The sequence below is a fragment of the Elgaria multicarinata genome, chromosome 2 (assembly GCF_023053635.1).
Source record: "Elgaria multicarinata webbii isolate HBS135686 ecotype San Diego chromosome 2, rElgMul1.1.pri, whole genome shotgun sequence".
Classification (NCBI taxonomy): domain Eukaryota; kingdom Metazoa; phylum Chordata; class Lepidosauria; order Squamata; family Anguidae; genus Elgaria; species Elgaria multicarinata.
The window spans coordinates 134,103,575-134,127,690 of record NC_086172.1 but is presented as its reverse complement, the minus strand read 5'-3'; the positions used below and the strand labels follow the sequence as shown (position 1 = coordinate 134,127,690).

Below are 24,116 nucleotides of genomic sequence, written 5' to 3'. Positions count from 1 at the left end.
TCAGGCCAAAATGAGCCTAACAGCAGTCCTGGTTTTGCTGTTTGCCCGGGGCTGCAAAAATTGGATTACCATTAAGTATCTGGAAGGCCAGAATACATGGATGTTGGACTGTGTTCAACTAGGCTGGTCACAAGTTGTGCTGCCTTTACTGATGGCATCTCTTCTGAATGGCACACCCTCCTTTTAAAGTTTTACAACAACATATTAAATCAGGGAATTCAGTATCGTTCAAACTGTGTCATATGGCAAAAGTGTCTTCTTAATCCAAGTTATGATACATAGCACATATTTGGTTAAAAGGAACAACAGAAGCATAGCATCTCTTGCACATTAAATAACAGTTATACACAGTTATGCTTATGTACCTTCAGCAAACTAGGAAACTGCTAGCAGATCTCAAATATTTGCTGTTGACAAACATATTATTCAGGATTATACAACTCAGAGCAGGCTGTGAAGAATTCCAGAAAGATCTCTCAGCTTGGTGAGTGGACAACGCATAAGGCTATTAGACTAAAGTCAGTAAAAATTAAACATGAAGAGAAATGAAAAAGGATATTATGTTATAAATCTAACAATCCATATATAGCTCTGAATTGGCTGCAACAATTCCAGAAAGAAATGTTGCAGTTATCAGGCAAATTGTGGTGTTGGTGATGCAAGAGCCAAATGCTATATTAGGCAAAGGATTGGAAATGAAAATAGTGCAATATTGTGAACAATTTTGGCTGTTCCATCTGAAATACGTTATACTGTAAAGCAGAAAGAGACAGAACACTAAAATTCTGTAGGCAATGGATCATCTTTCTTATTGTTAAGTATATGCTTCAGACCCAAGGCAGCAGTATGACAATGGAACCGATTACCTAGGGAGGCAGTGGGCTCTCCTACACTAGAGGCATTGAAGATGCAACTGGTCATGATGCTTTAAGGTGGATTCCTGCATTGAACAGGGGGCTGGACTTGATGGCCTTATAGGCCTCTTCCAAACTCTACTATTCTATGATCTAACTCTATTTGGGGACCTGAGGATAAAAGTATAAGGAGAACAAAGAAACAATACTAACAGAAAGCCTGGCTAGTTCCCTGCTAGCTGCTCAGCTCATTTTAGTTCGATTTAGGCATTTACTGTCATGTGCAGGGGGAGAATGTCTCTCCCCCCCCCCCATTACATCAGCACTATCCCTGGGGACAAAGAGTCAGGTGCACCTGGAGTCATCATGGTAATTAGAGGCCCAAGTGCCTTCTGTCGCAAGGAGCACCTACCAGCTCTGGTATGTATGTCAGCTATGTCCTTTCCGGGACAGGGATAGCCTGGCCACCGTAGTCCATGCAATGGTAACCTCACAGTTCAGATTACTGTAATGCACTTCATGAAGAGCTTGGACTGGAGGCTCCATCTGATGCAGAATGTGGCAGCCAGGATGCTGAGCGGGGATGCCTGGCTGCACACATATTTTACTAGTGTTGAAGCAACTGCACTTGCTACCCATTCGCTCCAGAGCCAAGCTCAAGGTCTTGCTGTTGACATATAAAGCCCAGAATACCTTGGAATCGGGTTATCTGGCGAATTGTTTTACCTGATGCAGACCCATAAGAACACTAAGAGGAGGTGGAGGCTTTCTTGTTTGTACTGCAACCTGCAGTGAAATCTGGTGGCAACCAAGCAGGCCTTCTCTGTGGTGGCACCCATCTTATGGAATGCCCTCCCCTACTGGTATTCTCAGGACACTAATTGTGGCATGTTTTAGGCACCTGTTAAACGCCCACCTCTTTACCCAGACCTCCCCTGATTGTGCTGCTTAGTCTGTTGCTAATTATGGCATTTTGAGCATTTGGTGTTAATGTTTTTACAAATGTTTTATATAGTTTTGTATTTATTATGATGTATTTTAATGTATTTTAATATTTCCTTGAAAACTGCCCAGAATTTTTTTTAGATATATCAAGTGGTATATGAATCTATTAAATGATATATCCATCTCAAGTGGGAGCCCTTAAAATGTGCTGATCTAGTGGCAGAATGTTGAATTTGGCCTGGGGAGACCTAGATTCAAATTTCTATTCAGCCATGAGCCTCAGTGACATGGTTGCTGTGAAGAAAAAGGTAGAATATCCTATGGATGCTGCTCAGACCTCAAGGCAGGACTTTTGGAATACAAATGTCATAAATAATGAATAAACTCACTCCTCATACCTTCTCTTCACTTATCCCGCTGGTGTGGACATATGTACAGGCACTCTTGCTAATAGAGCTCTGCTTAGCTTTCCCTCAGGATACTGAGCCGCAGCTGCCCTCACGGATTACCTTCCTTGGCTCCTCTCCCTTTTTCCAACCAGTTTTCAGCCTCTATGACTTTTTGCTTTCAAAACGTTCCGGGATATGGGAAAAGCCCATAGGATATATAGTTATGCTTTCTACACCAAGACCACAGCTGGAACAGCACCATGAAGAGAGGATTCCCCATAGGTTGATATCATAGAATCATAGAATAGTAGAGTTGGAAGGGGCCTACAGGGCCATCAAGTCCAACTCCCTGCTCAATGCAGGAATCCACCCTAAAGCATCCCCGACAGATGGCTGTCCAGCTGCCTCTTGAAGGCCTCTAGTGTGGGAGAGCCAACAACCTCCCAAGATAATTGGTTCCACTGTCATACTGCTCTAACAGTCAGGAAGTTTTTCCTGATGTCTAGCCGGAATCTGGCCTCCTGCAACTTAAGCCCATTATTCCGTGTCCTGCACTCTGGGATGATCGAGAAGAGATCCTGGCCCTCCTCTGTGTGACAACCTTTTAAATATTTGAAGAGTGCTATCATGTCTCCCCTTAATGTATGTGTGTGCCAGGGAGGGAGTATAGGTGGGAAGCCACTGTCTGGGAAGAAAAGGGGCTGCCACTGTTCCTTCCTCCTTTCTTCCCCAGCCCACACGTCCACATACACCCTGCTTCTTTCACCATTCTTCCCTCCCACCTTCTTTTCTGCACTGTCCTGCATCTCCCTATCATCTCTTTCATATACCTCCCCTTCACTTTTATCTTCATATCAATGACATTGTAAAATGAGATGTAGTGATGGTTCAAATCTGCCTTGACTTCACCCTCTGTCCTGGATGCAATTACCCTGAATCAGACACTCCACACATACTCAGCACTTTTTCCAGACAGTTTCACATGTTGATGGTCTGAGCCCTATCACTGAAAATAGGTTCTGGGCCAGTGCTCTCATAAACTGAAATCACACCCTGTTCAACCAATAGCAATGGCTGTGGAGCTTTCAGATTGACAAGCCATCTTTGTTTATTGCCTCCATCAACTATTAAATGGAATGTACCATTTAGTAGAAGCACAGAAAACAGGGGCGAGGAAAGGAGTTCTACAAATCTGAAAACTGCAGTAGAAGGGAAGCTGTAGGCTGGAAATCTTGTGGTCAGAAGTTACAACTAGAGGCAGCCGATTGAGCAGCCTAAATTATCCTCCCCACCACAAATTCATGAAATCCACATGTTGTGAAGACTCAACAAGTGATAGCAGGGGGTGGGGGAGAACTGGTGGGGACTTTTATTGAATGTGGGTATCCATTTTGGCTGGTGAAATTGTTCTCTGTAAACTAAACCGCACAGCGAGGAACATAGACTTCTCAATTTTGGGGGAGGGGGGCATGAGGCTGAACCTGGGAAAGAGGACTAGGCTTATTTGTTTATATTTATGCATCTATTTCTATTTATATTGCTGAAATTTATTTATTTATTGCATTTCTATGCAATAAATAGCTCTCTGGGTGGTTTACAAAACACCACCCTTCATCAATGGATCCGAGGGTGTTTAAAACCGCCCGGGGAGCTTCAATTATGGGGCAGTATGCAAATGCAATAAATAAATAAATAAATATTAAAATAGCCAGTAGTCAACAAAAATATTACTTTTTAATTATAATATTATGATAGTTTACACATTACCCCACCATCCATAGTCCTATACAATATATCACCCAGGTTGAAGCCCAAGATAAAAACCAACAAACTCTTTTTATGAATTAAAACGAATTTATTATAGCTAACCAAGAGGGAGCACTGAAGGATAGATAACTAAACAATGCACCAAGGAGAAGAAATACATTCAGGATACGCACTGCTGCCAGCCAGGCTGTGACCTTGCTATGTTATGTGGTTGGGCATTGCCCCCTCTGGAAAATCCCAAAGGGGGCTTGAGTCATTCCCCAGCAGTTTATGCTCCTGAGCACAGCAAGCAAATGTCTTAACATTTGGGAGTTGTCTCATCATTTGAACCCAGGGCATGGTCTGAAGGTACGTGTTACAACCTTGCGGAAGTTAAGGAGGACTATGTCTGGTCCGTGCCTGGATGGGAGACTACCTGGGAATTCCAAGTGTGAAATCCTTGGTAGAAGAAAGGTGCAGCTTCCTGCATCTGCATTTCCCTTATGTCTCATTTTGCCTTTCCCCCCACTCTTTTCCCTCACCCTTGCAGTTTTTTTTTATCTCCTCCATGCAATTTTCTGCTTTAACCACTAGATGTCAGTAGCACAACTTCAATTTACTGCAACACAATAGCATTAACCACGAAAAATACAGCATTTGTATTCATGTCCTGGTTGAGTTCTATTTTGCAAATTAAACATCAGCAATGGTGAACGGAACATGGCAGACTGTCCAGCCTCTTTGAAACAACTACATTTGTTTTTGTTTTCTAACCTATGAAATTAAAGTTATGCAAACTAGATTTAAGTGTACTCAAGGAGACATGCATAAAATAATTACACTTATGAATGCTTTTCCATGCATTTACAGAAATAAATTTAAAACTATATAGGTACTTAAAAATGACAGTAGATTGATATTCTTTTATCATTTAAAACATAGGAATCTGGTAGGTTTTGTGAAGTACATTCTGTGATATTTGGAATGAGTTTTAGAAAAATAAACAGTCAGGGTAGTTTTACTACCAGTTCCAGAATGGAAGGTCTGCAATGCAGTGAGAAAATACAGTACCAGAGAGTATTCAACAGGCACAGATTGGCTCAGCCTTTTTACACACACCTAGAGTGAACTGCAGAAAGTATTCCAGCTTCTGCTAGCCACTCTGAAATTTCGGTAAAGTGATTTCATGCATGAAGGCCAATGGCTCCGATTTCAGTGGGGCAATAAATCCATTCTGGATTTTAGTCAAAACCAGCCAGAACTCTAAAGGAAGTATCCAACATGCTGCACCCACTTTAGGGGTAGGTTCAGCACCTTGGATAGCTCCTTTAGAGTTCTAGCTGGTACTTACTAAAACCAAGAATGGATTTACAACCCCACAGAAATCTGAACCACCAGCCTCCACTGATTTTATGTCAGTGTCTGTCAAATCTCTGCAACGCAAGGCCCAAGGACTGTGATGCTGCCAGAGGTCAATAAAAGCACTTTTGCCTCACTGTGTTGCAAGGCTGCTGTGACAGTAGGGGGCGGAGTCTCCTACGCCGCAGGAGACTCTTGCATTACATGGCCCATGGCCTTCAAGACAGAGAATGGGACACTAAAAAAAATCCCTTTTCCCTCCAGTTAATCTCAGGTGGCAGAGCTGGGAAAGCACTCTGGCCTGATCTTTGAAAGCCATTGTCAGGCTCAGTAGGCAATATTGGGTTAGAGAGACCAAGGGGCTCCATCAGCTTCATATATACTCATGTTTCTGGTCCAGAACTGGATGGTGGCAGATTTGGTGTACTGTTTTACCGGTTTGTTGTGCTGCGTGGATTTTTTTAATCTTTTGGATGTGGAATTAAGTTGCAACACTGTAAGATTGTTAACCTGAAATCGGAAAACCACAACAACCAACCTGAAGAGCAGTGGAAAGGTTTATAACTGAGTGACAGGTTACAGACTCAAATGAAAAAAGGTGCTTCTAATCGATCTAGAAGCAGCCCAAGACTGCATACTTTATTTTATTTTATTACAACGATCCACCAGACCAAATCAAACCATTCAAATGCTCATGATAGCTTACAATCAGAAAATATAAAATTATATATAGAACAGAAGTATTCCTATAAAAAAAGTTATATTCAGTCTTATAAAACCTTAACAGCATCAGGCAGTACATGTTAAGACAGTTAGGGCACAATCCTATGTAAGTTTAGATGGGGAAAAGAGATCTACAAATCCCAGAATGCCCCAGCCAACATAGGCGCGGTGTGCAGCAGAACAAAACCGATAAAATTGTTTTTATACTGTTTTTATGTTTTTTAAATTTTTGTATACTTTTAATGTTTACTATTTTTAATTGTTGTAAACAGCCCAGAGAGCTTCGGCTGTGGGGCGGTATATAAATGTAAGAAATAAATTAAAAAATAAATATAAATAAATAAATAAATAAACAGTAAACCAATCTGCCGCCACCTCATACAACCAGTGGAATACTTCCACACCATACAACAGAACCACAAAAATAACCCATGCTCTTAAAAACAAAACAAAACAAAACAAAATAAAAAAACCCAGTGGGATGCATATAAAAAGGCAGTTGTTAATTGCATAATTAAAAAAAATAAGAGCAAACATTAAAAACATTAAATCCAACCCCAGTAAATCATATCAACATCAGAACCGAGCATAAACACCAACCCAACAGCTTAGAATATGAAGGCTTGACCAAAAAAAAGTATGTTCTAACAGCTCTTTGAAATGAGCCAGTAAAATAGATTAGGCAGTAATCTTTCAAGAGGGAATTATTTGACTGACGTGCCACCACCAAAAATGCCTCTGTCCAACTATAGAAGGGGGCAGCAACTGAAGGACGACTTTTATCTTAAGTCACGTAGAGAGGCATATGGGGTGAAGATGTCCCTAAGGCATCCTGTATCAATGTCATATAAGGGTTTTAAAGGTCAACATCAACACCTTCAGTTTAGCCCAAACACTGACTGGTAACCCTATTAAATACTTTTAGAACTGGTATAACACATTCCATGCAGCTAATTGCAGATAACAATAAGTCCCTGGATCCGCTGAAGTTTCCATCCTGATTTCATGGACAGCTCTATGTACAATGCATTATAGAACAGAAGTAACCAGCCAATGAAAACTTTTATTCTTTTTTTAAAAATAATAATAGGAAAATACCTGAAGCCAATGTTTCAGACAAACTAAGGGCATCATCAGACGAGCGTTTTATTGCATGCTCGTTACTGGGCACTCACGGATTTTTGCGGGTCTCTCTCACGATGTCATTTGCCTCCCGCCCCGTCTACTCTTCTTCATGCAACAAAAAAACCCAACCCAGTTCCTCCGTATTATTTTTAAAGATGAAAGTTTCCGCTATCTCCTGCTGTGTGGTGCTATAAAGTCAGCCCCTGAATGGACCACATGCACTTTTTAACTTCCTCTTTTCTCTCCCTGAGAGAAAGAGGAAGTATCAAGCAACAAAAGTGGGGACAGAGAAGTGACAGTAGGCAATCATGATTTCCCCCCATCTAGGGTGACCATATTTTGGAAACCAAAATGGAGGACAACATGGTCAGCCCCCAAGGGGGCATACCCACCAACATGTCCAGCCCCAGGGGGCGTGTCCAGCACCAAGGGGGTGTGTGCCCACCTGAACATACCCTTGGTCACATATCTGATTTTACAGCACACAATTAAGACAAATCTGTTCTACATAACATCTTAATGTTAAAATCACTGAAATAAAGAACAAGTGAGACATTCAATGCATCTGAAATTGACTTCACTTACTCCTACTTTTGTAGCTTTTGCTGTACTTTGAGGCTTTTGCTATACTCTTTGTTATACATTCTCCCTTTCCCTCAAATATCTTTTCTGACTGTATCCTTACTCTGCTGCAAGCTGCAGTTGCTGTTAACAGGGCTTGCCTCACTTTTTTATTTTTAAATTTCAATTTTGTTTTGAAACTTGTGTATGATTGTCACAAGTTTCTTTACTCAAACATTAGGGTGGGTGCTGTGGATGGTGGACACTACTTCACCCATTCACACTTCTCACTTATATACATTAGCTTCTCAAGGCTCATGAGTGGGCACCATCTTTGCACATCCAGGCTTTGAACTCTTGTCTACTTTCTGCACAATCACGTGACTCTGAGACCCTCTTTCTAATGCCCTGCGTTGCATGCCAGCACCATGGGGCTACGTTACAACAGTTGTCTCTGGGTAGTCTGGGCAGCCTCTGTTGCCTCTTTCTCTAAATCACTGCAGCCAAACCAAAACCTCCAGCCTCAAACAATCTCCTCCCTCCCCCTGTCAAAGTCTCCTGACGGTCCAGCCAAGCTGCACACTTGTGGCCGGGGGTATTACTTATTGCTTGGTCACATCTGGTGACTCTTACTTTAAAAACCTCCAGCACCAGCCGCCTCCACCTCCTCTCCTCCCGCAGAAACACTTGACTGTGATGCACTCTTGAAACACTTCGTGTGGCAAGCCAGCCTCTCAGGGCCAAGCTACAGGTGCATCTGGGTTGCCTTCAGCCTCTCTGCCTTATGCCAGCCAGCCAACATCTTCAGCTTCCAGTCTCAAACAATCCCCCCTCTCTCTGCCAAAGTCTCTGAACAGTCCAGCCAGGCTGTGCAGTTGTACCATGTGGCCGGGGGTAGGGTGCTAGCTTATAGCTTGGTCACTTCTGGTGACTCTAGTTTTAAAATAACTCCCCCACCAGCCACCTCCATTTGCACCAACACTGGACTCTGAGATGCTCTTAAAAGGCATGCCAGCCTCTCAGGGCTCAGCAACAGCCATCTCTGAGTTGTGTCTTCAGTCTAACTCTGTCAGCTAAGAGATATGCCAGCCTGGCAAAGCCTCAAATCTATTTTTCTCTGACACACACTTCAAACATTCTGCATTGCGTGCCAGCAGTGCAGACATAGCCTAGCTTACAAGTGAACAAAGTGAAGTGGAATGGAAAGGGTTGCGAAGTAAAGCAATGACATGCCAGGTTCCAACATCCGCAGCAACAGGGCATCTGTAAAGATGAGAGCCTCTCTTTCATTTGGCACCTCACTATTGGTCGTGAGAGTTTCTCTAAGGATGACCCTTCATCACCCATGATGTAGAACTCTGAGAAAAAGGCCTCTGTTCTGTTCTGTTTTGTCCTGTGGAATGCTTTGACTGACCTCTCCTTTCTCACATTTTGATCTGTGGATGCCTCGCCCCTGCTGAGGTGCAGGTGCCCGACTGACCACAAAATCTATTATAGGAAAGCTGCCTTGCCCACCCAGCACTTCTTAACTAAGAACTGGAGATCCCCTTGATGCCAAAGGCTGAAATTTCTCAATGTGAAATACTCCAAAGAGGATGTTTGACAAACTTAATTTTAAAAACTCAAACTTTAAAATATTCCTAAAAATTGAAGGATGAACAGATCTGTTTCAAACTTGGCATGGCTAAAGCCCTACCTAACAGCTATCATGGCGCCAAGTTTCATCTCTTTATCTTTAAAATTGGCAGAGCTGTAAGCATTTTTGTTAATTCTCATTAAAGTAGAGCTGCCCTTTTGGTGGGGAGGATGGGAAAAATCTGGATTTTCCTTCAAATTTCATAATTCCCCCCTTCATGGATTTGTTACCAAAAATCCTAACAAATCTGGGTTTTTCCTGTCATATGGTCACCCTACCCCATCTGATGGAGCTCTAAAACACAACAACATGATTCACCCGAACAACATAAGAAGAAGAGTTAAGATGCAATTGTTGGTAATTGTGTATATTGCAACTTATGCTGCATTTCTTAAATTTTCTAATGTCTGGGTTACAATAATCCAATGCCTACAACATTTAACGGATGGGAGCAGGATTTGTTCAATGTATGTTATTATAGATATTAGCACCTTGCTAAAGCTACTAGAAAACCAAGACAAAACAGGTAAGATTGATTTCAACAGACATTGGGAACTTGCACAGAAAAGATGCAAAGTTACTTTTGTATAAATGTAGGAGTGTTAAACAGTCACCTGAGTAACTACCTAGTTGATCTTTGTATGCCAGCAACCGGTGAGGCTACATCTACAACTCATTTATTTTTCAAGCTGCATTCACACACACTCCCTGTCCCACCCCAACTCATGTCTTCTTAGGCCTTAGCTAGACCTACCTGTTATCGCGCAATGGAGGGGTGAAGTTCTCGCAATGTTTTTATCGCGAGATCCCCCCTCTGTTTACAAGCGGCGCGTGACAACCTCAGAGGAAGAGGTGTAATGCCCGACATTTTGGGTTTTTTTCTTAAAGGGGAAGATGTACACAAGTGCTTGTGCGCAAAAGATAAGCTTTTTTTTTAAAAAAAACTATTTTCCCCACTCACCCCACTCCCAATGGGCACAGTGCTCCTGAGGAGCTCTGCGCCCCGTGCGCAGGTCCCGGCTCCTTGCGAGGAACTGGGACAAAACGCAACGCCCGGCCACACATTCTGCGGTCTCGGGCTCAGCCCGGGGTTGTGGAAAAACCGGGCTTAAAGGGTAGGGCGAGATCCCGGGGCAAGGGAGGATGATTCCTCCCTGTTCTCGGGATCCACTTTGCGTCATGTGAACGCCCATTGATGATCCCAGGGATCGCTCCGGGTTTTCGCCCCGTCTAGCTAAGGCCTTAGTAAGACAGGAATGAAAGCAACACTGCTGGGCAGCAGCATCCCAATTTCTGTCTTAGTCAACACCTTGCTGTCTCACTGTTTACAGAAAAATTACTCAGCTGCCAGATCACATGGTAAGTTGAGTAATTATCCTGTTATAGTGCCAAATGTTCAAGATTACAATACAGCAAATAATTACCACCCAGCTGGTAAACATTTAACAAGGTTAAATAGGCATGCCATTTACACGTTTCACACTCCTGTTGCCCATTCGAAACAGAGAAGCGATAATAAAGGGATACTTGCTTTGCATCATACAGCATGATCCTAAGCATCACAGGGTCAATTCAGGATTACCCAGAGTTTGGAGAATTGAAAACATGCCATAGTTTCAATACTCCCTCCATTCCTTTGCGTTCAGAATTCAACTTGCTACTCCCTGGTATTGCTATCAATCCAGCAAGTGATGACTTACACTTGTACTCCTAGCAAGAATTGTAGAGCAGCATCAAACATGGGTTTTCAATTCTGGTAACCACATGCAAACCACACATTACTGCTTCACATGTATTGCTATTATTATTTCAGTTTTTGAGGTCACCCCATTAATTCTGTATAATTTTGTAAGTATATTCACAATGGTTCCTTATCACCTTCCTAGATCACTAATAAAAATAGTGAACAACATATAGCTTCTTAGACTGAATCTGAGGAACTCTACCTAAAAGTTTATCTTTTAGCAAAATCCCTTGACTTCTTCCCTTGAACCAGTGCCTAACTGGAACCAAACTACACTGCAAATATTATCACGGAATAGCATTCTGGTGGGCCTTTTTTAAACTGGATAAAGCTGCTTCAGAAGGCACCCATTGGCACTGCAGAGTAAATGGACACGTAACCCTTTCACCCTTCACTCAAGTGGCCTTCCCAATTTAAAGGGCTGGCAGGATTCCATGAATTTGCATGTAATGTGTAGCGCATCCCTTATCCATCTTAAAAGTGTGGGTGTTGATCTTCTCACTTTACTTAGCAAGTCTTCTACAATACTGAATCAATCAACCACTTAGCTAAAATTCAAAGAGATTAGATTTACTGCATTTCCTTTGTCTAGAAAACTGTATTTTCTAAATGTTATTTTGACCTGACTTGACCAAACAAGTAAAACATATAGGGCTGACTGCTATTTTGCAGTCAAGCCAAATGAATAGAAACATCTGAATAAATAATCCTCCAAGCATTTATTGCCCATTAAAAACATCAGTTCCTCAGAAATTAGAGGATAATTAAAAGGATCAAATGTTCCTTTGGGTTGTATATAATCTGCAATCAAAGAGGTAGTGGGCTGAAGCTTCACAATTCTCCATTTATAAAGGACAAAAAATACATTCATGATGTTATGATTTCTAAGCCTGCATTCAAAATGTCAGTTCATGTATCTCTTAATGAAAAACAAGCTTGTTTTAATTAAAATACATTGCAAGTTCCTACGAGACAATTTACATTACTGTTGAAATCCTTCCCCCACTTTTTTGTGACATACAGTTTTATTCTCAATATTTAACAATTTTTTGCTTGTTTTAATAAGGGGTTTCTCACTCACAGCCTTCTTTCTCACACACACCGAAATAAAAATAGTGTTTATAGCGTCAAAGTCTGTTCCCATGGAAATTGAGGTGCCATAGAGACAGCATGACCTTGCTGCAGGATGAAGTAACTTAAAAATGAAGGAGCAGAGGTTTATAAACAGGCAAAAGTACAGATTAACTAGAAAAATGCTACATAAAACAACAAAAGTGAAATGAATTCTCAGTGTGATTATTTCCAACAATAGCATCTAGCCAACAGTAATTGCTTTTTGTTTTTTACCATTAGTTTTTTATCAGAAGATTTTGCAAATTACAACCTCTGCTTTTATAGCAAGAAACATTGTCATTTTTCTAATAAATATTGGATCTGAAAGTATTTTAAAAGCCATGAACTTTATAATATTATTGTAATTAATTTTCAAAACTAGTTGGTCAGAAATGAGACATAAAATATTCAATATTTATCTACTGGCAAGTAACATAATAAAAAAGATCAGGCAGTACAAATATGCAACACCTCATTGTCCTTTGGCAGTCCACCACATCTTCATCTACACATTGTTATGGGAATAATATCACTGCAGAAGCTAAAGAAGCTGTATGATGGTATGTAGTAGAGCAGGTAATGAGGAATGTGGTCTTCTACCAACTTATCAGCAAAGATGCAAAGCCACAGCACCTCAATAGCCTCCCAGAATGGAACATGTTTTTATATTTAGCAAATTTTATGCTAATCTAGATGGTTGTCTCTCTAATGCAGGAGAGGCTGGGGGAGAATAAGAGTCATAGCAAAGGAAAATGAAATAAAGATATGAAGATTCTAATAAACACAGAATTACAGTCCTTTAGAAGCAGGAGCTGACAGTTATCATACATGTAATGCAACAAATAACGATGTAATTAAGCACTGGGAAACATAAACACTGAAATGCTCCTGAAATCAAATAATGCATTGCGAGAGCAGCGCTTATTGGGTCCAGTTGCGAAGGGATGAGAACAAATTAGACACACAGGCATAACTGGATAATAAATTGTACTGATAAAATTGGTGGGGCAGGGTGTAGAAACATATATGCCACCCCGAGATCCTTGGAGAAAAGGTGGAATATAAATATAAGAAATGAACAACTGAATAAATGAAATGAACCAACTTCAGTTCTCACAATCCCATATTACTGTGTTTAATATGCCATTGAATAGATTTTTAAAGATGAAGTACAAGAAGGAGGTAGATTTTCAAGCTCACTTCATCAAAAGAGGTGCTTATTTATTGTGTTAGGAGGGGCCACACACATGAACCTCCATCCTATCTGGTGTCTTCCACGAAGCTTGCCACTGCCACAAGACCATTTGGAAATCAAATGCAGAAAAGACCACAAAAACAACACAAACTCTATTCTACTAAGATGTCTACCACTGGGAAGTATAATATAAAAGACATAGGAACTGAATCCTGGAATAGTTTAGGAAAGTAGCATGTTGCTGCTCACAACCTAAGAAAATGTAAAAATCTATGGCACTTCAGAAGGAGAGTAAAAAAAGGAGCTCTCCATATGTCAGAGCTCAACACCCCTCTAAGGAGCAAAAATGCTTATTTCTAGAATGGGGCAGTTCAATGGAGCTTATATAAGGGAGCTGTGGCAACCTGTCCCAAGTGAGAAATGGGTGTTTCCACACCTTTCAGGGCTTCCTCTGGGAAGCACTAAATATCTATTGCTTAAGCAGTTGGTCCTGCTTGCGCAGTGGAATTGGCAGGACCCACCACTTGTGCAACAGAATCTGCAGGATGCAAGAGAATTGGCAGGGGTGTAAGTGCCCCATTCGATTCTGCCTTCTAACTCCATACTTGCCTCTGGCACTTTGATTCTCATTTTCCTGAGCAGATCCTGACCTCACTCATTTGTGATCATGTCATTACCCTTCTGATCACCATCCATCTGCACCTGAACTGGACCCATGCCATCTCAGAGTTAGGCCAAAACCTAACACGTGGAATGGATCTACTTTAGCCGAAAGAAAGACACCATCACCACACCAAAATGGCATGGCCATAGCTGCTTATGTATTGTGTTACTTACTGGACAATGAACTGAAGGAGAATGATAAAGTAGTATATTATCTGTTAGATTTGGGTATTGCTATAGCCTAGAGATGAGGGAACTAGGAATGCCTGAATTTGATGAGAGTCTCTGAACTGCATTTTGTAGCTTTCGTATTTAATGTTATATTTAAAAAAGTAAGATGTGATTTTAAGAGATGAAGTTCGTTCATTTCGTTCCCATTCTTGTTTGTGACCTACTTTTCTTTTGCTTGAACAGGAAAAGTGGGCATTTTGAATGGGATGCTTGGGTTTGCCAAGATTCTCTGAGCTACAATTCGTAGCTCAGTTTGTCTTGCTCCCAATCTTGTTTGTGACTGGCTTTTCTTTTCGTTCAAATGGGGAAAGTATGTAGTTTGAATAGGAAAAAGTGCACAATTCCCCTCCCCCCATTTACTACAACATGAAAATGTTCATTTTAAAAATAATAATAATCACATTTAAAAGTGCGCATTCTTCAAAATGTGCTGTTTTCGAATACAGTCAGGAATTTGTAAACTTAAAAAACCCAACACATTTCCATTCATATTCAGGATTGTGAGCTAGGCAAGTTCAAATGATTTGCTCACTGAAACAAATTTCAGTACATCCCTACTATGACCAGGAGAAATATATTCTACATGAAGAGAAAATGTACCACTAAGCGGTCTTAAGTACAGGCAGTGAAAGTAAGCAAATCCACTTTCGCACAGTGACAGGAATGAGCTATTTGGCAACTCTTGGTTTTCAGTTAAACTAGAAATGGATGGATCTCCATTTTTTAGTTCCATCAGCATTTTGCAGTTTTCCTGTTAAATTCCATTCCATTTCTATAATTCTGATTGCTACAAACTCTATGAATCAGTTAACAAAATTACATATATAAATTTACCTTAGATGTATTTAAAGTATTTACACTACCCCTGTGCCATATATTAACACATCTTTATTTGTACACATTTTCAATATATATTTTTTGCATCCTAGTCTCGTTTCTTGACTCAATTTGGCTTCTCCCTTACAATCTAACTTAATTCTCTCTTCTTTTTTTCAGCATCCCTTAAATATTTTTGTGCATCTACAGCTCGTTTTTCTGTCCCTGGCCAGATGTGGTACCAGCTTTCTCTATGGTTTTAATTGGATTGTGCCAGGTCTAACCTAAGCACTGAAAATATACTTTCTTTACATACGTGCAAACACATACATACTGTATGCGCAAATAATTACATGCATTATTGTTATGTTCTTACATGTGTATACAGGTTGACCACAGAGAAACCTGCCTTTTCAGATCTGGACTGGCATATAAACTTGAGAGAAAGACATGCAGACCTGTTAATTGCTCAGATTAGTATGGATATAGGAGGGATATACATTTTGAGCAGCATCTGTGTCATTCCACCATGCAAATGACAGTGTACTAGAAGAAACTAGGATTTGAATTATGCGCAGGAGGAAAATCCACATAAAGAGCTACATTGGCGCAAGTGCAACAGTTGTGCAACCGGTTGTGCAAGCACAATGTGTAAGTGTATGCATAATGGAATGATTTAGTTTAGCTCTGCTAGTGCTATTGGAGTTTGTAGAATGACACCATTAGATATCGCTCTTTAGAAAGAATTTTGTGCTGTGCAGATTCCTCAAGCATCCCTAACTTAAGCCGTAACACAATGAAATAAACAAGAAAATAATGCAGGTATGTGTGGCTAGATCAGCACAGCAGGATCTTCTACATCGGCTTTAAGAGCAACTGTACCATAGTGAACAGAGATGGCAAGATCTCTTGTATAAATGGCATGGAAGTTTTATTTATTTATTTAAAATATTTCTTGGCCACCTTTCAGAGTAGAGGCCCTTGCAAAGTGGCTTACAAGTAAGATGTATACCCTGTACAGATGGCTATACCTTCTGCCTAACTCCTCTAAATACAGTATTTCTGTCTTGTTTGGTTTGAGTCACTGCTAAATTCCCATCTCTTTCAGTCACTGTATGTGTAATGATACCACGTCAGAATCCAAGCTCCAAATGAATTAGAATACATTTGCTAATTAATGATTGCCACTCAAAGCATTGTAACAACAGTCAACAATGTTATACACAAGTTCTGGTATAGGTCTACCTCTTTTCTAGCAACATTCCAATGAATCATCATCTAGATTTTCTTACTACTGTTATAATATGAAAAGGTTTTTTTTAAAAAAAGAAAAGAAATAAAATGCCTTAATTAAAAAAAACACCATGCAGCAGAGATATGAAGGCAGCCCAGTCATGGTAGTCTTCAGCATGGAAACATTTTCTTAAGACACATACTCTGTGCCCATTGCTTCTCTCACCATGAGTCCCTGTCTTCCCCTGGAAGTAGCTCTTCTACAACTCTAGGCATCACAAGAGGTAGAACTGGGTTATTCTGGGGCTGATGAAGATGACTGAAATGAATCAGGAAAGCCTCTATGTGCTGCTTCAGATTTAATTGGTTACTTTTTGTTTAATGCAAAACATAGTTCGGCTTTACATCCAAACCAGCATTCTAGGGTTAATGCTTGTTCTCTTACCCAGAACTGCAAAGCAGGATCATACAGTGGCCTGCAATTCTGATTTGTAGGATAAACACAAACCATGGATTACAGGTTCAGATGTATTGCTATTATTGTTTCAGTTCGTGAGGTCATCCAATTAATTCTGGATCATTTTCTAAGTATATTCACAAAGTTTCTTGGATGGATGCTGTCTGGGACATCATCAGTATACTCCTGCCATTTTCCTCAGATCACTAATAAAAGATGAAACTTAGATGACAGCAAACACCAGCCATGAGTATATGAGTTGGAAAAACACCACACAGATGTAGATTAGTTAGTGGCAATCTGGATTTACCAGGCTATGCACAGCTACACATTGGCTTAGATCCAGAACACCCCTCCTGCAGACAGAAGAGCTTCTTCCATTTGTGGAAGGCTTCTGATCCAGCAGAGGAATCCCTCTGCTGCAATGGAGAAAGAGACAAGCTTCACTGATTTCCATTCCCCTGCAGTCCTCTATTCCCTCTATTGTTGGGTAAGTTTCTGAAGGAGCGGGGAAGGAGTGTTGGGGGCTGCAGAGGAAGGAGGGAATCAGTGATGCTCAGCTCCCCACCCACTTTCCACCAGCTGGAGTGTTCTAAGTGGATCTCTGTTCAGGGAACGCTCCCTCCAGTGGAAGAGAAGCTGGATTCGACTCAGTTCAGGGCCTGAGCTAGAGAGGCTTCCCCGCAGGGTTACTCCATACTACTCTGGAGGCTTCAGTGTAGGCGTAGCAGGACTTCAGGGGGAGTGTCCTGTTTCAAAAGTATCCCCCTTTCTTACATGACTCAATAAAACTTTGTGAGCAGCCTCAAATGCAATGCAAGGAGCTATAGCTGGAAACAAAACAGGATGCCACAGAGTGCACATAGAACTACTTGCATGAGCATACACAGCTCTTTGGAAACTTAGCATAATTTTGCTTTTTAAAACAATGCACCAAGCTACAAATACAAGGTAAGTGACAAGTTATGTTAGAAAGGCAATAAAGTCACCCTTCAACGGATAAATGTAGCATTTCTTGAAGACATACTACCAACTATGACATACGACTTAATGGTCCATCTTTGAGCAGCTACGGCTGATTATTCTGCAATCCTCTAACAACAACAACAACAACAACAGAACAAAGCAACTTGATTCCCTAGTTTTCACGTGCTCCTAAGCAAAGAATTTAATTAAGCTATGTTGTATTTCTCCATCCATGGGCTTGAAAAACAGACATTCTTAGACGCAAATATATAGACGAATCAATATTCAAAATAAGAAAGTTGCACAGAAATTCTCAACGAGTTAGTGTGTTGATTTTGGTGTATCTTCACTGACTATAACAGTCATATCATGAATAGGTTTACGCTTTAGTACAAAAACTACAAGCAACTCATTTTTATTCCCTTTTCAAACTTATTTCAAGTATTCATTTCGCATGGAATAAACAAAGAGAATGGCATATAACAAAATTCCTACTTGTCAGCCTTTTACTTGTCAGAAAATTAATTACAGCACCAGAAATAATACACATAACTTTACTTTTCAAGCATAATATAAGGATTGTGTAAGAGCTCGTGCAAGAATCCTAACATGACTACCTCAAATTAGTTATAGAAATTTCACCATTTTGTATTACCTGCTTCAGTATATTTTAATCCTACTTTTTCTTCTTCATCTTTTGTTTTGGGTGGCGGCCAGACAGTTTGGAGTCTTCCTGGAGTCTTGTCATCCTGTTCTGAGGAGATTACATCTGTCTAATGAAGCAAAACCAAAATAGTCATTTAGGATATATCAAAACACAAAAACATTATAACGTTTAACAACTTTTGTTCATATACTTTTTTCTCTCTCCACTCCCCCCTTTTCCTCCCCCCCTTTTTTTGGGGGGGGGCTTTACGTCGAACCTGACTAAGAATTATTGGGAACTTGAAAGCTTGCTCAGCGCCTTGAAATCTTTTAGTTGGTTCTAATAAAGACCATCCATAGTTCAACCACAGACTCACATAGCTGTAGACAGATCTCTCAATTTCAGTTCATTTTAGAAACTTATTTCACAGTGTTGTTATAGGGATAGACAACCCAAATTATGCAGAACACTTTGCACTATAGGGATATAACGTAGATTACAAATAATCTACATTATAGTCCATATAGTATTTCCACCATCTTCAATTGCTTTTTCCCACTCTACATAATACTGCTGTTAACACAACGTGTTCACCAATACAATTTAGTGTTGTGATGCTGAGCACTATCCCAGTTTCAGTTTTGTGATGCCACAGTTCCATCATCCTACAGAATTTGCCATGGTTATTTTAACACCCACACACCCACCATATAATCAAAAACATATCTAAACTTCCGACCTGGCATACATGAGAGTTAATCAACCTACTAGTTTTGCATCAGTCGCTCCATCACCAGATTTTGATTTAGACCTTTCAAATACTGCCATCAACGATTCTTTTTCGTGTCTCATTTTGCGTTTTATCGCTTCCAGCTCTGAAGTGTCAGCAGTTGTCTCTTTTTTGGGAGGGCGTGTGAATAAAGCTTTAAATGCATCCAACGCAGACTCAGCAGGACTTGGTTTTACCTCTTCAGAGGGGCAAGAGGGTTCCCCACTCGAAGATTTCCTTCCTTGGACATCCTCACTGCCCCCTGATTCACATATTACCTCACCAGAATCTTTATCCTCAGTTTTAGGCCCTAAGAGTTGAGAGAGTTGTTCAAGGAAAGTGGGAGTATTTTTAGGCTCCCCTGGTTTCCTTTTAGATATCCGTTCAGGTGTAATATTGGCCTTCTTAACAGGCTGTCTTAATTTAAGCACAGCCAAGTCACTGTCCTTCTGCTTGATTTCGGTAACCGTTTCATCCAGCTCTGTGCCTTTCTTCCGTACACGTAACCCGCTAAAGAACGCAGGAAGCTGAAAAGTCTTTTCACTTGAAGCTGGTTTTGGAGGAGATTCAGTACTGGAATTGCTTGCAAGAGATCCCTGCTCTTCTCCAGGCTCTTGAGCATCTTCTCCTGCAGAAGGTGGGCTACTGCTGTCCTCACTGTTTAGTGTAATGTTTTTGGCATTTGAACATATTTCCTGTTGTATATCATCCATGTCTATTGAAGGCAATTTAGAACTTGGTAGAATTTGCTCTGTTTTACCTCCACTTAGAGTACCTTCATTTTCTTGATATCTTGCTCCTGTTTCCTGCTCCTCTGTATTTTGGTCATTATCATCCAAAGACACAGCACTATTTGACACAGATTTGTTTGCTACATTTTCATTACTGTCTGGGTCTGTAGTCTCATTGTCCGACTCTGTGTCACTTGTTGTATGAATCAATGCACTCTGAACAATAATGGAATCCTTGTCGACTTGTTTGCTGAATTCAGACAAAGGAGAGTATGGAGAATCTGAATTGGAAAGAAATGGTTCATTCTGTTCCATTCCCTGCAGTTCCAAAGCACCAGCCCCACCTGGGACACTGGCGATGGCTTCAGTGTTCATATTGACTTTGGAGTCAACAGGGATGCCAGCATCCGTCTTCCAGTTTCCTGAGGCACCAGCAACAGCTTCTGAGTCATTAGGAGCACAGTCAACCACACCTAAGACACCTGGGGAAGGGGCATCAGCCTCCAGAGCAAACATGTTGCCAGTAACAGCCTCTGGAGTAGTGTGAACATTGCTTGTGCTTTCAGTTTGCAGCATGTCTGGAAGTATACCTGGATCATCATCTCCACTGATACTGCACCTCTCTTCCAGATTGTCAACGTGGCTGCTAAAATGACCATTGATATTTTGAAATCCTTTAAGAACTGCTTGTTCTGTTGAAGTTCCTGATTCCAATTTAGCTGTAAATCCAAAAAGTGTTTTCATGGAAAATTTAGGGAAGAGAGCCTGGTCTGGGTCACCCTCTGTTGCCCTCCCTAGATCAGAGACCTCCTTGCAGTCAGAAGTTTGATTTGCTTCCATATTGCACAAGTCACAGTGACACTAATATTCTCGGAACAGATACTAGTTCATGTCTGTATGATTACTCCCTGGCAACATCTTTCAGTCAATTACCTCAAATCATCATGGGGGGCCGGCAGTTGCTCCAGATCACACACAGCTCTTATTCCCACAGTGCAGTAGTCCAACATGCAAATTTCTGCTGAAGTTTACAACTTGAACACAGGCAAAACGGGAAGTTTTTGCATTTCGTTTCATACCATAAAATTTTCTCAGCAGCCACACTACTTATCCTTTACACAAAGGGCCTTTTTTGTCAAGGCAAATCTGCTGCAAACTAATCAGCTGAAAACATGACCGACTGGTGCACTAATTCCTACTGTTCCTGCTGCTCCATGAAGCCTTTTACTTACTAGAAAGTACAGTTAACAGACAACAGAGGCGTTTGGTTTTTTTAGTACTGAACAGCTGGTACTTGCAGTTTGCTACTTCCTTATGCCGGCCCGGGATTCACCAAAAAACGTCAGCAGAAAACTCCTGAAAGTTTCTTGTAAGCTTCCCCACTGTGGTCAAAAGCCGGTTTTAGCAAAATCCTCAAGGGGGGGGAGAACTACTAGAAAGCTGGAAAATCCTGACAGACGAAAAATGTTTCAAAATCTTCACTAAAAGCATGTGTTCTTTTAAATTTCTTTAGAGTTCCGACTGCTGAAAAGCTCCAGTTAATGTAGTGCCCTTGAAGCTGAATAAAAAAAATTCACGCTTCCGCTTTGCTGCAGGTTTAGTCTGGAATGCAGATTCAGCCAGTGAACACCAACCAACAAGACTGGTTTCATATTACTGAGCCTTAAACTCTGCACAGCTATTCCCGTGGACTATAAACAGGTACTTATCAGACAATTTCACCACACCCACGGATTAGTAACTAGATGGGAGGGCAAGGTAAACAGCCACAACCCAGAATTCAGTCATTAGCTCTGCAAAGAACAGGAGAGGTGGAAATGTGCATCTCCACTGTCTATCTTCATAAAATAGGTCTTTGATATATACTAGTAAGGGGGCAGGAGAGGTTCTTAATCTCTTAATTTCTTTGCCGTTTGGATCTTTCATTCATCTTATTTTCTCATTCCAGGAAAAACAAAACGAAAGCACACATGAACAAGTTTCAGAAGTTTGTTGCAGCAAATGAAGAGGCCAGGACAGAGCAACAAAACAGCAAGCAGAGCTAATATATATAAAAAGTCTTAGGATCAGCAAAACATTAAAGTGCAAAGCCAGTCAAGGAGCAGTGAGGTTTCAAGTAAGTGGTCTAATGTTTCCCCACTAATTCCTCTTCTGATACATAGACATCTGAAATTTCAAGAGTTTTAAAATAACCTTGCTAGATTACACCAGAAATCTAACTTTTCCAGCACAGTGGCTTGGATCCTAACTTTCCTTCGATGAATAGAACAGAGTTCACGCGTCAGTCTACTGAAAATCTGCTCTTTGAGGTTGGTGTGGGATATGGTGCAGGGACAAATTGCAAATGGAGGTAGGATTTGGGAGGAAATTACCCCACCACCGCTTATGGGAACAGACCAGCAATTTAGGATCCAAGCCACTGTCTCCAGTGGTGGTCACTGGCCAGCAATTGCTCCTTGGAAGCTCACAAACAGGATATAATGAAGACGATAAGTCTTACGTTTTCCCTCCATATCTGGGATTCTGAAGAATATTGCATGGGCAGAGCAATCCTGTCATCTGCTGCTGTAAAGAGCGCAGACATCAGTGCCTTCCAGAAGTCCTGTCATAACTGGGGTGGGTGGGTTCCCCCCTCACTTCCTTATCAGTTCTTTAAAAACTATTTCCCTCCTACTCCAAGCAATTTGAGGGAAATTGTTTTCAACAGCATCAGAGATCGTGTAAATACGCCACTTGTGCCCGTGTCCAGGAAATAGAAGAGGAGAACAGAAAAATCAATGCCCTTTAATATGGAAGTTCAATTTTTAGCTATTTATTAAATTAAATGAATTATGGTAGACCTGTTAATTCCCTTTATTATTATTTTAAAAAAACAATGTTTATATTAGGGATGATCAGTGCATGTTTGTCACAACTGTCACTGAGGCAAGACTGCACCTAAATTATGGAACGCTTGAGAGGCCCGCTTAGCGACCTTTCTCTTTGCCTTCTGCTGCCTAGCCAAGGCTTTTATTTTTATTTTTTAATTCATTTTACCTGCTAGGTTCAGGCTTTTCATGGCTGTCATTTCGATTACCTTTTCCGCTGAACATTGGATTGTTTTATCTGCTGCACCTTTTATTGTTTTTAACTTTTTAGTTTTTTAATCCTTTTTTCTTTCTTTACCTGTTTGCATTTCTTCATTTTAAAATGTTTGCAACGTGCCCTGAGCTCTGTGCACACAATGGACAGGTAGGATAAAAATCTTCTGAAATAAATAAATAAAACATGCTGTGTCACTGAATTGCATAAGTTGTTTGAGTACTAAGTGAAGTGCTTCCTTTTCTTTGTCATGTGCCTTTGCCAGTCAATTTTACTTACTGGCCCTGGATCTGTTCAGGAACTAACCTGCTTAGGATGTCCCATTAGTTTTGGGTCCCAACTCTGGGTTGTCTTTCCCCCAGCAACTTAGATTATTTATTCATATCTATACCACCCAATAGCCAAAGCTCTCTGGGTGGTTCATTTAGAGTTCCTGGTTGACCGACAGTTGACTGGGTTCACACGATCATAAAGGGGGAAATAAGTCAGAGTGGCTTACTTTTCCCGCTGCACATGCCTGTGGTGATTTGTTAGTCATGGCAACAAGCCACCCTCACCAGGTTCACACACCACCATCAGGGGAAATTATTTATTTATTTACTTGCTTACTGCATTTCTATACTGCCCAATAGCTGAAGCTCACCATGGCTTGTTTCTCTCTCATAGATCATGTGAACAGGCCCAATGCTAAACACCCCAGAGATGGAACATCTTTGGACTGTTTAGCTTCTCCAACTTGGGTTGTTGTGATGTTTGAACCAAGCCACTGTTGAATAGATACAGAAAGTGAAACATTTAGCTTATTAAAGTATATCCTGTTCTTAATAGGCACACTTACAGACTTAAGGTGGGATTTAATTCAAACACTTAATTTCTGACAGCCTTATGGAGCATGGAATACTATAGTGATTTATATTTAAGATTTGGACACAGATCTTGTTATCTTGGTTCAGTGGATGTACATTTGAGATAATTCTATGGCAACTTATGACTTAACTGAAACATCTATCTACATCTATCTATCTATCTATCTATCTATCTATCTATCTATCTATCCACACTGTTTTAGAACTTGTTCAGACATTTGCTGGCCTATACATACACATCCCATGTGCATATAGAGTTGGGCTTCT

General features: G+C 40.7%; 1 protein-coding gene across 1 annotated transcript in view; it reads right to left on the bottom strand.

Moving 5' to 3' along the window:
- The window catches only part of FMN1 (formin 1), a 145,923-nt gene extending 125,099 nt beyond the window's left edge, over window positions 1-20,824 (bottom strand). Inside the window, exons 1-2 of the mRNA XM_063117745.1 lie at window positions 19,171-20,824; window positions 18,412-18,529 (exon numbers count right to left, since the gene is read on the bottom strand). Coding sequence (XP_062973815.1) covers window positions 18,412-18,529; window positions 19,171-20,742 — 1,690 coding nt within the window. The 5' untranslated portion in view covers window positions 20,743-20,824. The remainder of the gene's footprint in view (window positions 1-18,411; window positions 18,530-19,170) is intronic.
- Window positions 20,825-24,116: the final 3,292 nt, after the last annotated feature.